Source organism: Anolis sagrei, chromosome 13 (assembly GCF_037176765.1).
Source record: "Anolis sagrei isolate rAnoSag1 chromosome 13, rAnoSag1.mat, whole genome shotgun sequence".
Lineage (NCBI taxonomy): Eukaryota > Metazoa > Chordata > Lepidosauria > Squamata > Dactyloidae > Anolis > Anolis sagrei.
Window position 1 is genome coordinate 1,781,031 of NC_090033.1, and position 15,596 is coordinate 1,796,626.

The 15,596-nt window shown below is 37.8% G+C and overlaps 1 protein-coding gene across 2 annotated transcripts in view; it reads left to right on the top strand.

Annotated features, from left to right (window-relative positions):
* LOC132764863 (cyclin-dependent kinase 11B) overlaps window positions 1-15,596 on the top strand; it is a 43,588-nt gene continuing 27,992 nt past the window's right edge. For both annotated transcript variants that reach the window (XM_067472955.1, XM_067472956.1), the window contains exons 1-7: window positions 1-103; window positions 5,836-5,963; window positions 8,018-8,133; window positions 9,547-9,671; window positions 11,477-11,615; window positions 12,610-12,746; window positions 14,218-14,334. In XM_067472955.1, coding sequence (XP_067329056.1) covers window positions 5,853-5,963; window positions 8,018-8,133; window positions 9,547-9,671; window positions 11,477-11,615; window positions 12,610-12,746; window positions 14,218-14,334 — 745 coding nt within the window. In that variant the 5' untranslated portion in view covers window positions 1-103; window positions 5,836-5,852. The remainder of the gene's footprint in view (window positions 104-5,835; window positions 5,964-8,017; window positions 8,134-9,546; window positions 9,672-11,476; window positions 11,616-12,609; window positions 12,747-14,217; window positions 14,335-15,596) is intronic.

Here is a 15,596-nt window from a genome sequence, read left to right on the forward strand (position 1 = left end):
CCTCTTTGGCGTGACGTCATCCGCTTCCAAGCCGGAAGAAGCGCGAATTCTTCGCGTCGAGCTTCCGGGCGTGTCGCTTGCGGCCAGCGGAGTCGACGGAAAGGTGAGGAGAAGCGGGAAGAAGGGGAGAAGGGAAGGGGAGAAGCCGGGGGGACTCTCGAGCAACCGGCACCCCACGGAACGAAGAGAAGAGGGTTCCCAGAGAAAGGTCTGAAGGCCTCTGAGGGAGGGAAAGGGAAAGGGAGGGCCCCGGAGGAGGCCCTGCCAGGAAGGCCCGAGGGGGAGGCCTAAACTAGAAGGCAGTAAAAGAGAAGGGGGAAAAATGGAATGTAAATAGAAAGGGAAAGTAATAATTAAAATAGGAATCAACAACAGAACGAAAAAATAGGAATATACATAGGAATATAAATAGAAAGGGAAAATAATAGGTTGTTGTAGGTTTTTTGGGCTATATGGCCATCTTCTAGAGGCATTTTCTCCTGAAAATAATAGTTTAAATATGAGTAAAAAAATAGAAAGAAAAATAGAAAAAATAGGAATAAAAATAGAAAGGGAAAATAGGAAGAAAAATAGAGATTAAAATAGGAATATAAATAGAAAGGGAAAATAATAATTAAAATAGGAATCAACAATAGAAAGAAAAAATAGGAATATAAATAGAAAGGGAAAATAATAGGTTGTTGTAGGTTTTTTTGAGCTATATGGCCATCTTCTAGAGGCATTCTCTCCTGAAAATAATAGTTTAAATATGAGTAAAAAATAGAAAGAAAATAGAGATTAAAATAGGAATAAAAATAGAAAGGGAAAATAGGAAGAAAAATAGAGATTAAAATAGGAATATAAATAGAAAGGGAAAATAATAATTATAATATGAATAAACAATAGAAAGAAAAAATAGGAATATAAATGGAAAGGGAAAATAATAATTAAAATAGGAATTAAAAATAGGAATATAACTAGAAAGGGAAAATAATAATTAAAATAGGAATTAAAAATAGGAATATAAATAGAAAGGGAAAATAATAATTAAAATAGGAATTAAAAATAGGAATATAAATAGAAAGGGAAAATAATAATTAAAATAGGAATCAACAACAGAACGAAAAAATAGGAATATACATAGGAATATAAATAGAAAGGGAAAATAATAGGTTGTTGTAGGGTTTTTGGGCTATATGGCCATCTTCTAGAGGCATTTTCTCCTGAAAATAATAGTTTAAATATGAGTAAAAAATAGAAAGAAAAATAGAAAAAATAGGAATAAAAATAGAAAGGGAAAATAGGAAGAAAAATAGAGATTAAAATAGGAATATAAATAGAAAGGGAAAATAATAATTAAAATAGAAATTAAAAATAGGAATATAAATAGAAAGGGAAAATAATAATTAAAATAGGAATTAAAAATAGGAATATAAATAGAAAGGGAAAATAATAATTAAAATAGGAATCAACAACAGAACGAAAAAATAGGAATATACATAGGAATATAAATAGAAAGGGAAAATAATAGGTTGTTGTAGGGTTTTTGGGGGCTATATGGCCATCTTCTAGAGGCATTTTCTCCTGAAAATAATAGTTTAAATATGAGTAAAAAATAGAAAGAAAAATAGGAATAAAAATAGAAAGGGAAAATAGAAAGGGAAAATAGGAAGAAAAATAGAGATTAAAATAGGAATATAAATAGAAAGGGAAAATAATAATAATTATAATATGAATAAACAATAGAAAGAAAAAATAGGAATATAAATAGAAAGGGAAAATAATAGGTTGTTGTAGGTTTTTTGGGGGCTATATGGCCATCTTCTAGAGGCATTTTCTCCTGAAAATAATAGTTTAAATATGAGTAAAAAATAGAAAGAAAAATAGAGATTATAATAGGAATATAAATAGAAAGGGAAAATAATAATTAAAATAGGAATTAAAAATAGGAATATAAATAGAAAGGGAAAATAATAATTAAAATAGGAATAAAAAATTGGAATATAAATAGAAAGGGAAAATAATAATTAAAATAGAAATTAAAAATAGGAATATAAATAGAAAGGGAAAACAATAATCAAAATAGAAATTAAAAATAGGAATATAAATAGAAAGGGAAAATAATAATTAAAATAGGAATCAACAACAACAAAAAAATAGGAATATACATAGGAATATAAATAGAAAGGGAAAATAATAGGTTGTTGTAGGGTTTTTGGGCTATATGGCCATCTTCTAGAGGCATTTTCTCCTGAAAATAATAGTTTAAATATGAGTAAAAAAAATAGAAAGAAAAATAGAAAAAATAGGAATAAAAATAGAAAGGGAAAATAGGAAGAAAAATAGAGATTAAAATAGGAATATAAATAGAAAGGGAAAATAATAATTAAAATAGGAATCAACAATAGAAAGAAAAAATAGGAATATAAATAGAAAGGGAAAATAATAGGTTGTTGTAGGTTTTTTTGAGCTATATGGCCATCTTCTAGAGGCATTCTCTCCTGAAAATAATAGTTTAAATATGAGTAAAAAATAGAAAGAAAATAGAGATTAAAATAGGAATAAAAATAGAAAGGGAAAATAGGAAGAAAAATAGAGATTAAAATAGGAATATAAATAGAAAGGGAAAATAATAATTATAATATGAATAAACAATAGAAAGAAAAAATAGGAATATAAATGGAAAGGGAAAATAATAATTAAAATAGGAATTAAAAATAGGAATATAACTAGAAAGGGAAAATAATAATTAAAATAGGAATTAAAAATAGGAATATAAATAGAAAGGGAAAATAATAATTAAAATAGGAATTAAAAATAGGAATATAAATAGAAAGGGAAAATAATAATTAAAATAGGAATCAACAACAGAACGAAAAAATAGGAATATACATAGGAATATAAATAGAAAGGGAAAATAATAGGTTGTTGTAGGGTTTTTGGGCTATATGGCCATCTTCTAGAGGCATTTTCTCCTGAAAATAATAGTTTAAATATGAGTAAAAAATAGAAAGAAAAATAGAAAAAATAGGAATAAAAATAGAAAGGGAAAATAGGAAGAAAAATAGAGATTAAAATAGGAATATAAATAGAAAGGGAAAATAATAATTAAAATAGAAATTAAAAATAGGAATATAAATAGAAAGGGAAAATAATAATTAAAATAGGAATTAAAAATAGGAATATAAATAGAAAGGGAAAATAATAATTAAAATAGGAATTAAAAATAGGAATATAAATAGAAAGGGAAAATAATAATTAAAATAGGAATTAAAAATAGGAATATAAATAGAAAGGGAAAATAATAATTAAAATAGGAATCAACAACAGAACGAAAAAATAGGAATATACATAGGAATATAAATAGAAAGGGAAAATAATAGGTTGTTGTAGGGTTTTTTTGGGCTATATGGCCATCTTCTAGAGGCATTTTCTCCTGAAAATAATAGTTTAAATATGAGTAAAAAAATAGAAAGAAAAATAGAAAAAATAGGAATAAAAATAGAAAGGGAAAATAGGAAGAAAAATAGAGATTAAAATAGGAATATAAATAGAAAGGGAAAATAATAATTAAAATAGAAATTAAAAATAGGAATATAAATAGAAAGGGAAAATAATAATTAAAATAGGAATTAAAAATAGGAATATAAATAGAAAGGGAAAATAATAATTAAAATAGGAATTAAAAATAGGAATATAAATAGAAAGGGAAAATAATAATTAAAATAGGAATTAAAAATAGGAATATAAATAGAAAGGGAAAATAATAATTAAAATAGGAATCAACAACAGAACGAAAAAATAGGAATATACATAGGAATATAAATAGAAAGGGAAAATAATAGGTTGTTGTAGGGTTTTTTTGGGCTATATGGCCATTTTCTAGAGGCATTTTCTCCTGAAAATAATAGTTTAAATATGAGTAAAAAATAGAAAGGAAAATAGAAAAAAATAGGAATAAAAATAGAGATTAAAATAGGAAGAAAAATAGGAATTAAAATCGGAATTAAAAATAGGAACTAAAAATAGAAATTAAAATAGGAGGAAAAATAAGGAAAATAGGAAGAAAAATAGGAATAAACGTAGGGAAAATAGAAATTAAAAATAGGAAGAAAAGTAGAGAAAATAGGAAGAAATATAGAGATTAAAATAGGAATTTAAGAATAGAAAGAAAAATAGGAATAAAAATAGAAATTTAAAATAGGAATAAAAATAGAAATTAAAATAGGAATAAAAAAGAAATTAATGTAGGAATAAACGTAGGGAAAATAGAAATTAAAAATGGAAGGAAAAATAGAAATTAAAATAGGAAGAAAATAGAAATTAAAAATAGGAAGAAAAATAGAGAAAATAGGAAGAAAAATAAAAAGGGAAAATAGGAATTAAAATAGGAATAAAATAGAAATTCAAAATAGAAAGGAAAATAGGAAGAAAAATAGAGATTAAAATAGGAATTTAAAAAAAGAAAGAAAAATAGGAATTAAAATCGGAATAAAATAGGAATTAAAAATATAAGAATAAAATATAGAAATTAAAATAGGAATAAACATAGGGAAAATAGAAATTAAAAATGGAAGGAAAAATAGAAATTAAAATAGGAATAAAATAGAAATTAAAAATGAGAAGAAAAGTAGAGAAAATAGGAAGAAATATAGAGATTAAAATAGGAATTTAAAAATAGAAAGAAAAATAGGAATTAAAATATAAGAATAAAATATAGAAATTAAAATAGGAATAAACAGGGAAAATAGAAATTAAAATAGAAATTAAAAATAGGAATAAATATAGAAAATGAAAATAGGAATAAAAATAGAAATTAAAATAGGAGGAAAAATAAGGAAAATAGGAATTAAAAATAGGAATAAATGTAGGGAAAATAGAAATTAAAAATGGAAGGAAAAATAGAAATTAAATTAGTAATAAAATAGAAATGAAAATAGGAATGAAAATAGGAAGAAAAATAAGTAAAATCGGAATAAAATAGAAATTAAAATAGAAAATGAAGGAAAATCGGAATAAAAATAGAAAGGAAAAAAGAATAAAAACAGAAAGGGAAAATAGGAGTAAAGTATGGAAAGAAATGACCTCCCAGTGGTGGAGTGGGTTAAACCGCTGAGCTGGTGAACTTGCTGACCGAAAGGTTGCAGGTTCGAACCCAGGGAGCGGCATGAGCTCCCGCTGTTAGCTCCAGCTTCTGCCAACCTAGCAGTTCGAAAACATGCAAATGTGAGTGGATCAGCAGGTACTGCTCTGGTGTGAAGGTAACGACGTTCCATGCAGTCATGCCGGCCGTATTACCTTGGAGGTGTCTACGGAGGTGTCTTCGGCTTAGAAATGAAGATGAGCACACACACACCCCCAGAGTCGGACACAACTGGACTTAATGTCAAGGGAAAACCTTTACTTTTTATAGAAAGAAAAAATAGAAATAAAATAAAAATTTGAAATAGGAATAAACATAGAAAGGGAAAATAATAATAAAAAATAGAAAGAAAATAGAAATTTAAAATAGGAATAAAAATAGAAAGGGAAAACAATAATAAAAATAGAAAGAAAAAATAGAAAGAAAATAGAAATTTAAAATAGGACTAAAAATAGAAAGGGAAAACAATAATAAAAATAGAAAGAAAAAAAGCAGCCAGAAACAACACTGAGTGACATGTCCACATGGGTTCCAGTTAACCGAGAGTCTCCAGCATATCCTTTTAATTAAAAGGATTGGATTTCTTTCTATGGCTCTATTATTTCCATGCACTTTTTAGAGCCATGATATTAAGCCTCGGCCTAAATATAATGCCAGTGACAATTGATGGTGAGATCGCTGTGGCTTCACCTGGGCCTTGTGTTCTCTCCTAGTGCCTTTTGTGACGCAAATGGGTGAGGAAAAGGAATCTTGGAAAGTGAAAACGTTAGATGAGATTCTTCAGGAGAAAAAACGCCGGAAAGAACAAGAAGAGAAAGCCGACACCAAGCGCCTCAAAAATGTAAGCTTGCCCCCTTTTCAAAGATGGCCGCTGTCAGGTCCATCCCTTTCCCCCTTCGCTCCACTATCGTTCCGGTCTGTAGTCTTCGATAATATCCCCGAGTTACGAACGTCCGACTTACAAAATGACTCCTAGTTAAGAACAAGGCTGAGATGACCGGAAGTGAGAGAAATTCACTCCTGAAAGAGAAATCACATTGGAAAGTTGTCTCAACTGAAGCCTTGTTTACAACTAGCCAAATTTTATCCCCTGTTTGGCCTTACGACTGACCACGAGTACCTCCGTCTTGTCAGACGTTCTTAACTCGCCTTGTGTTTTCTCCTAGTTCTCTCCTGGTATCTGCAAGGATGTGACCCAGTTGTTTGATGTTTTACCATCCATGTTGGAGGCTTCTCTCATGTCCCTGAATGGGTTGCTGGAGCTAAGAGACAGGAGCTCACCTGCTCTCCCTGGATTCAAACCACTGACCAATCGGTTGTACCACCGGGGGCTCCTATTTTAATAATAGTAGTCATGGTAGTAGTAGTTAAAAACACATAGTCCTAAAATGTTCATATATATATATAAGGCTTGTTTGATAGGTTTTTAAATTCTTGTGTGTTATTGTCTACTTGTGAGTTATATTAATTGTATTGTTTATTTTGTTTATTGCTTGTTGTTTTATTATTGCTTGTTGTTTTTGATGTGTCGTTGGGCTTGGCCTCATGTAAGCCGCTCCGAATGCCTTGGGGAGATGGTGGCGGGGTATAAATAAGGTTTATTATTATTATTATTATTATTATTATTATTATTAAAAAATGGTTCAAAACTTGTTTCGGATGTAGGGGGCACTGGTGGTTAGATTTTCACAGAAAAAAAAATGTTCAAAACTTTCTGAAACTTCCGAGTCAGATCGTTAATGTTTGGAAAGTGTTATTTCCTGTTTCATTGGGTGGCCTTTACTTTGAAAGTAGTTGTTTTACTCCAGAAGCGGGGAAAAGCAAGTGGAGGAAATTCCTTCCTTCTCCGGTTTAAAATTGGCTTCTCTGGCTTGAGCCAGAAACAGGAAAAGCAAACGGGAGGAAATTCCTTCCTTCTCCGGTTTAAAACTGGCTTCTCTGGCTTAAGCCAGAAGCGGGAAAAGCAAACGGGAGGAAATTCCTTCCATCTCTGGTTTAAAACTGGCTTCTCTGGCTTGAGCCAGAAGCGGGAAAAGCAAACGTGAGGAAATTCACCCTTCTCTGGTTTATAACTGGTTTCTCTGGCTTGAGCCAGAAGCAGGAAAAGCACACGGGAGGAAATTCACCCTTCTCCGGTTTAAAACTGGCTTCTCTGGCTTGAGCCAGAAGCGGGAAAAGCGCACGGGAGGAAATTCACCCTTCTCTGGTTTAAAACTGGCTTCTCTGGCTTGAGCCAGAAGCGGGAAAAGCAAACGTGAGGAAATTCACCCTTCTCTGGTTTATAACTGGTTTCTCTGGCTTGAGCCAGAAGCAGGAAAAGCACACGGGAGGAAATTCCTTCCTTCTCCGGTTTAAAACTGGCTTCTCTGGCTTGAGCCAGAAGCGGGAAAAGCAAACGTGAGGAAATTCACCCTTCTCTGGTTTATAACTGGTTTCTCTGGCTTGAGCCAGAAGCAGGAAAAGCACACGGGAGGAAATTCCTTCCTTCTCCGGTTTAAAACTGGCTTCTCTGGCTTGAGCCAGAAGCGGGAAAAGCGCACGGGAGGAAATTCACCCTTCTCTGGTTTAAAACTGGCTCACAGAAGTGGGGGGAAAGTTGAATCGTTTCCGACTCACTTCCTGAGTTGGAAAAAAATTGGCGAGATTAGCTTCGGAAGGGCAAGGGGACTTCCGGTTTCCTGAAAAAGTCTAAAATAGTTTCAAAAAGGTAATTTTTCCGACTTTAATCCGAATAACGAAGATTCCGACTGGACCTAACCATGCCTAATATATATATATATATATATATATATATATATATATATATAAAAATGTATACTAAAAGATACAGAAAAAACAGAGGAATGCAATTTCTAAATATGTTCCCCCCCCCCCCCCCCCCAAAATCCATTTTAGTCTGATGATCGGGACTCAAAGCGCGATTCCCTTGAAGAGGGAGAATTGAGGGATCACCGTATGGAGATCACGATCAGGAATTCGCCTTACCGCAGAGAGGATTCTATGGAGGACCGGTAAGAGACTGCCTGGCGGGGATTTAAATCTTTTCATCTCTTGCAGGCATCCTCTGAGGTTGTGAAGTCAGATGAAAACTATACAAGTGGGGCTTATATTCATGTAATATAAATATATATTTAGAGTATCATGTTATTATTAGTAGTATTATATTGCATTACATTATAATATTAGAAATATTATATGTATATACAATATATTATATTATCAGAATAGCACAAAGTGGAACTGTCTTCTGCCCCCATTAAAAATGCACAGATGTTTGTTTTCATGACGAGCGGAGTGCCGCAGGGTTCCGTCCTGGGCCCGGTCCTGTTCAACATCTTTATTAATGACTTAGATGAAGGGCTAGAAGGCAGGATCATCAAGTTTGCAGACGACACCAAATTGGGAGGGATAACCAATACTCCAGAGGACAGGAGCAAGATTCAAAACGATCTTGACAGATTAGAGAGATGGGCCAAAACTAACAAAATGAAGTTCAACAGTGACAAATGCAAGATACTCCACTTTGGCAGAAAAAATGAGATGCAAAGATACAGAATGGGGGACGCCTGGCTCGAGAGCAGTACGTGTGAAAAAGATCTTGGAGTCCTCGTGGGGAGGAAGGTGAACATGAGCCAACAATGTGATGTGGCGGCAAAAAAAGCCAATGGGATTTTGGCCTGCATCAATAGGAGCATAGTGTCCAAATCTAAGGAAGTAATGCTACCCCTCTATTCTGCTTTGGTTAGACCACATCTGGAATATTGTGTCCAATTCTGGGCACCACAACTCAAGAGAGATATTGACAAGCTGGAAAGTGTCCAGAGGAGGGCGACTAAAATGATCAAGGGTCTGGAGAACAAGCCCTATGAGGAGCGGCTTAGGGAACTGGGCATGTTTAGCCTGAAGAAGAGAAGGCTGAGAGGAGATATGATAGCCATGTATAAATATGTGAGAGGAAGCCACAGGGAGGAGGGAGCTAGCTTGTTTTCTGCTTCCTTGGAGACTAGGACACAATGGAACAATGGCTTCAAACTACAAGAAAGGAGATTCCATCTGAACATTAGGAAGAACTTCCTGACTGTGAGAGCCGTTCAGCAGTGGAACTCTCTGCCCCGGAGTGTGGTGGAGGCTCCTTCTTTGGAAGCTTTTAAACAGAGGCTGGATGGCCATCTGTCAGGGGTGATTTGAATGCAATATTCCTGCTTCTTGGCAGAATGGGGTTGGACTGGATGGCCCATGAGGTCTCTTCCAACTCTTTGATTCTATGATTCTATGATTCTATGATTCTATGTGTATGCATGTGCGTGTTTGCGTCAATTTGAGATTACAAAACCTATAATTCAGGGACTGTGCATCAACGGAGCATATGTATTGGTTTGGAAGGGATGGTTGTTTCGTCCCTCACAGTCCTCTCCTTTTTCTAGGGGAGAGGAGGACGACTCCCTGGCCATCAAACCCCCGCAGCAGATGTCACGAAAGGAGAAAGCCCATCACCGGAAGGACGAGAAGCGGAAAGAGAAGCGGCGGCATCGCAGCCACTCGGCAGAAGGTGCTGGTCTTGCTCTTCTTCTTGGGGCCTTTGCAAAAGGGTTGTCCCTCCGTGGCCATATTGTATTATTATTAGCATTATACACAGAAGCGACCAGCATGTATAATGCTAATAATAATACAATATAATTATTATATATTATATGTAATATTACTAATAATACTGCATTATGTATTGTCGAAGGCTTTCATGGCCGGAATCACTGGGTTGTTGTAGGTTTTTTTTTGGGCTATATGGCCATGTTCTAGAGGCATTTCTCCTGACGTTTCGCCTGCATCTATGGCAGGCTTCCTCAGAGGTCTGCTGGAGCTGGGAAAAAAGGGGTTTATAACCAAACGCAGCGCCCAAACAAGAATCCAGGAACATGAAAGGCACTGCAGACTACTCCAACCAGAGAAGTCAGCCATAGCAGAGCACCTGATGAACCAACCTGGACACAGCATATTATTTGAGAACACAGAACCACTCTCACAACCACCATGTCAGACTACACAGAGAAGCCATTGAAATCCACAAACATGTGGACAATTTCAACAGAAAGGAAGAAACCATGAAAATGAACAAAATCTGGCTACCAGTATTAAAAAAATTCTAAAATTAAAACAGCAGAGAGAAAAACAGGCAGGGACTTCTAAGCACCTTTCATTAAGAGTTTGCTCCAGGCACAGTCAGCCCATTGTATGCTAATCAAGGTGGTCAGTTGAAAAGATTCACACCTAGCCCAACTTACAAAAGCCTTTTGTCTCACCCCAGCCATTCCACAGATATAGATAAAGGTAAAGGTAGTCCCCTGACATTAAGTCCAGTCATGTCTGACTCTGGGGTGTGGTGCTCATCTCCATTTCTAAGCCGAAGAGCCAGCGTTGTCCGTAGACACCTCCAAGGTCATGTGGCCGGCATGACCGCATGGAGCGCCGTTACCTTCCCGCCGGAGCGGTACCTATTGATCTACTCACATTTGCATGTTTTCGAACTGCTAGGTTGGCAGAAGCTAGGGCTGACAGCGGAAGCTCACGCCGCTCCTCGGAATCGAACCTGCGACCTTTCGATCAGCAAGCTCAGCAGCTCAGTGCTTTAACCCACTGCGCCACCGGGGGCTCCACAGATATATAAACCCATTTTTCCTACTTCCAACAGACCTCTGAGGAAGCCTGCCATAGATGCAGGCGAAACGTCAGGAGAAATGCCTCTGGAACATGGCCATATAGCCCGAAAAAACCCACAAGAACTGAATACTGCATTATAGTTATGTAGTACAATATAGTAATATATAATACTAATATTGTACTATGTTAATAATATAATATATTGTATATACATATAACTAGCAAGTTGCTCTGATGAGAGAGGATGGGGTATAAAAATAGTAAATAAGCAAATAAATAATATAGTCCTCATGCCTCGGGCCATATTATTATTATTATTATTATTGTTCTATTTTATTACTAGTATTGTATTACATTATAATATTAGGATCAATAAAATTATTCTATTTTACTACATTATAATATTAGGATCAATAGTATATGTACCTATATAAATAAAAATGTTATGTTCATTTGTGAGATTAACATAACATTACAAGTGATTTTTCTGTGATGCTTTTAGGATGCAATAATGGTTGCTTTTCTCTAATTCTGCTCCTTGTTGTTGACAGTTATTCCCTCCTTCTGTGTGTTTCTCTTTAGCTATCAGAGTAAAAATCTGTTGTGAGAGATGCATCTATTATTACTATTATTATTAGTCCCTCTCTTTGAGAGAGAGGGCAACAATTTGGCCTTCTCTTTGTATTTTTTCATCGCTAGGGAAGCACGTGAGGGTGAAAGAGAAGGAGCGCGAGCACGAGCGTAGGAAAAGGCACCGCGAAGAGCAGGATAAGGCCCGCCGCGAATGGGAGAGGCAGAAAAGGAGGGAGATGGCGCGGGAGCATTCGCGGAGAGAGAGGTAAATAAATCCCCAATTTCCTTCCCTGGGACACAAACCCAAGGGCTGTTTACCTTGGCAAACCGGTGTTCACATTTCAGCATATAGAGTATTCATTCCAAGTTTGATCCAGATCTAACATTGTTTGAGCCCACGGTGCTCTCTGGATGTAGGTGAACTACAACTCCAAAACTCAAGGTCAATGCCCACCAAACCCTTCCAGTATTTTTGTTGGTCATGGGAGTTCTGTGTGCTAAGTTTGGTTCAATTCCATTGTTGGTGGAGTTCAGAGTGCTCTTTAATTGTAGGTGAACTATAAATCCCAGCAACTACAACTCCCAAATGTCAAGGTCTATTTTCCCCAAACTCCACCAGTGTTCACATTTGGGCATATTGATCATTCGTGTAAAGTTTGGTCCAGATCCATCATTCCTTGAGTCCACAGTGCTCTCTGGATGTAGGTGAACTAGAACTCCCAAACTCAAGGTCAATCCCATCCAAACCCAGTATTTTATATTGGTCGTGGGAGTTCTGTGTGCCAAGTTTGGTTCAATTGCATCATAGGTGGAGCTCAGAATGCTCTTTAATTGTAGGTGACCTATAAATCCCAGCAACTACAACTCCGAAATGTCAAGGTCTCTTTCCCCCAAACTCCACCAAGGCCAATGCCCACCAAACCCTTCCAGTATTTTCTGTTGGTCATGGGAGTTCTGTGTGCCAAGTTTGATTTAATTCCATCATTGGTGGAGTTCAGAATGCTCTTTGATTGTAGGCGAACTGTAAATCCCAGCAACTTCAACTCCCAAATGTCAAGGTTTATTTTCCCCAAACTCTACCAGTGTTCCCATTTGGGCATATTGAGTATTCATGCCAAGTTTGGTCCAGATTATTATTATTATTATTATTATTATTATTATTATTATTGATACGATGCCATGAGTACTAAATGCTCAGCATCACAAACAGACCCAACACTTTGAAAACGAGTAACGTAGGCCAATGAAAACCTCCCTAGGGATCGCCTGGAGCAGCTGGAGCGGAAACGGGAGCGAGAGAGGAAAATGAGGGAGCAGCAGAAAGAGCAGCGGGAAATAAAGGAACGGGAGAGGCGAGCGGAGGAGAGGCGGAAGGAACGGGAAGCCAGGCGAGAGAGTAAGTGGCTGCGGGTGGAAAGCGTGGTGACGGGTGCCTTCCTTTATTGAGTAACTAGCACGTATTCTTGCTGTTGTCTGTGTGTTGGAGGGGCTGTTGCCTGCCTACTTTCTCCCTTCTCCAGCTCTGGAGAAGGCCTATTTCCTCCCTGCTCCAGCTCTGGAGAAGGCCTACTTGCTCCCTTCTCCAGCTCTGGGAAGGACTTACTTGCTCCCTGCTCCAGCTCTGAGGAAGGTTTACTTCCTTCTCCAACTCTGGGGAATGCCTACTTCCCCCCTTTTCCAGCTCTGAAAAAAGCTTCTCCAGCTTTGGGGAAGGCTTACTTCCTCTCTTCTCCAGCTCTGGGAAAGGCCTACTTCCTCTCCAGCTCTGGGGAAGGCCTATTTCCTTCCTTCTCCAGCTCTGGGGAAGGCCTATTTCCTTCCTTCTCCAGCTCTGGGGAAAGACTACTTGCTCACTTCTCCAGCTCTGGGAAATGCTTACTTCCTTCTCCAGCTCTGAGGGAGGCCTGCTTCCTTCTCCAGCTCTGGGGGAGGCCTACTTGCTCCCTTCTCCAGCTCCGGAGAAGGCCTATTTCCTCTCTGCTCCAGCTTTGGAGAAGGCCTACTTTCTCTCTTCTCTAGCTCTGAGTAAAGCCTACTTGCTCCCTTCTCCAGCTCTGAGAAAGGCCTACTTCCTTCCCCAGTTCTGGGGAAGACCTACTTGCTCCCTTCTCCAGCTGAGGAAGACCTATGTCCTCCCTTCTCCAACTCTGGGAAACGCCTACTTCCTCCCTTCTCCAGCTCTGAAAAAAGCTTCTCCAGTTCTGTGGAAGGCCTACTTTCACCCTTCTCCAGCTCTGGGGAAGGACTTGCTCACTTCTCCAGCACTGAGTAAGGCCTACTTTCACCCTTCTCCAGCTCTGGAAAAAGCTTACTTCCTGCTTTCTCCAGCTCTGGGGAAGGCCTGCTTCCTCCCTTCTCCAACTCTGGGAAAGTCCTGCTTCCTCCCTTCTCCAGCTCTGCCTGTGAAAGACCTGCTTTCTACCTTCTCCAGCTTTGGAGAAGGCCTACTTGCTCCCTTCTCCAGCTCTTGTCAATGATGGGAAGTTCTGTCCCTCTTCCATATGTGCCTGGCATTGTTGGTTTCCCAGTTAGCCAGTTAAACGGTTAACTTCAAGGTGGATGTCCCGTTTGCAGAACAGGAGTCCCAGTTCAGACCAGTCAGCTCAGTATTCTCCACACCGAGGGTCGTTTTGGGAGGACCTATGGCTCTAAAGGGACGGTTGGATTGTAGTTCCCTTGAGCCAGTCTCATTGGCCAGTTTCCCAAATGATAATGTTTACATGATTCGCAATCCATTGGCCCGATCTTGCAAGGAGCTTCTCCTCTTGATCGGACTCTTGAGTGTGTGTATGAAACTGATGACAAATGGGTTTGAAAAGCAGCCTTCAGTCCGCGGCTTGCAAAACCAACTCTGTTGTGCCCCCCAGTTTCAGCGCATCACCGAACGATGAGAGAAGAATACGGGGAGAAGATCCGGATCTGGAGCCGCAGCCCTTTGCGGCAACAGCGGGAGAAGCTGGAGCAAGGAGAGATCCGAAAGACAGGTAGAGTTTAACGTGCCGTGATTATATTATCCTATTTCAGCGGTTCTCAACCTGGGAGTCGCGACCCCTCGGGGGGTCGTTCGGCCATATTCGGGGGGGTCGCAAAGCTGCCTTGGCTGGCCCCGCCCCCTCCAAAATGGCTGCCGACCCCCTGAGGCAGCCAAATTGCACTCCTGGCTCCTCCTCCTGTGGGTAGTCAGGAGGAGGGAACTATATATCCCAGCAGCTCCCAAATTCCAAGGTCTATATTCCCCAAGCCTCTCCAGTATTTTCTGTTGATCATGGGAGTTCTCTGTGCCAAATTTGAATCCATTCCGTGGTTGCATGAGTTCAGAATGCTTTTGGATGGGAGGGAACTATATATCCCAGCAGCTCCCAAATGCCAAGGTCTATGTTCCCCAAGCCTCTCCAGTATTTTCTGTTGATCATGGGAGTTCTCTGTGCCAAATTTTCTGTTGATCATGGGAATCTGTGCCAAATTTGAGTCCATTCCATTGTTGCATGAGTTCAGAATGCTTTTGGATGGGAGGGAACTATATATCCCAGCAGCTCCCCAAATGTCAGGAAAACAACCCCAAAACTCTCCAGTAATTTCTGTTGGTTATGGGAGTTCTGTATGCCAAGCTTCTTCAATTCCATTTCTGTTGGAGTTCAGAAGGCTCTCTGATGGCAGAGGAACTATAAATCCCAGCAACTGCAACACCCAAATATCAAGATCCATTTCCCCCAAACTCCACCATTGTTCAGATTTGGGCATATTGAGTATTCATGCCAAGTTTGGTCTAGATCCATAGTCATTTGGGTTCACCGTGCTTTCCGGATGTAGGTGAACTACATCTCCCATAAATCACTGTCAATTCCTCCCAAACTCCTCCAGTATTTTCTGTTGGTCATGGGAGTTGTGTGTTTCAAGTTTGGTCCAGGCCTGTAATTCATGGGAGATCTCAGTGGAAGTCAGAGCTGAATTGGTTGAAGGTACTACAAATCCCATCATTTGTTGTCCATACTCCTCCAAACATATAACTATGATTTAATTATGTTCAATTTGTAACAATGAAAATACATCCCGCATATTCGATATTTGCATTAGAATACATAAGAGGAGCAAAATTATTTACGAAAATATGGTTGGGGGTCACCACAACATGAGGAACTTTATTTGGGGGTCACCGTATTGGAAAGGTTGAGAACCACTGTCCTGTTTCCTCTCATAATAGATACTTCCCAAATATCTATTATTATTATTAATATTATTATTATTA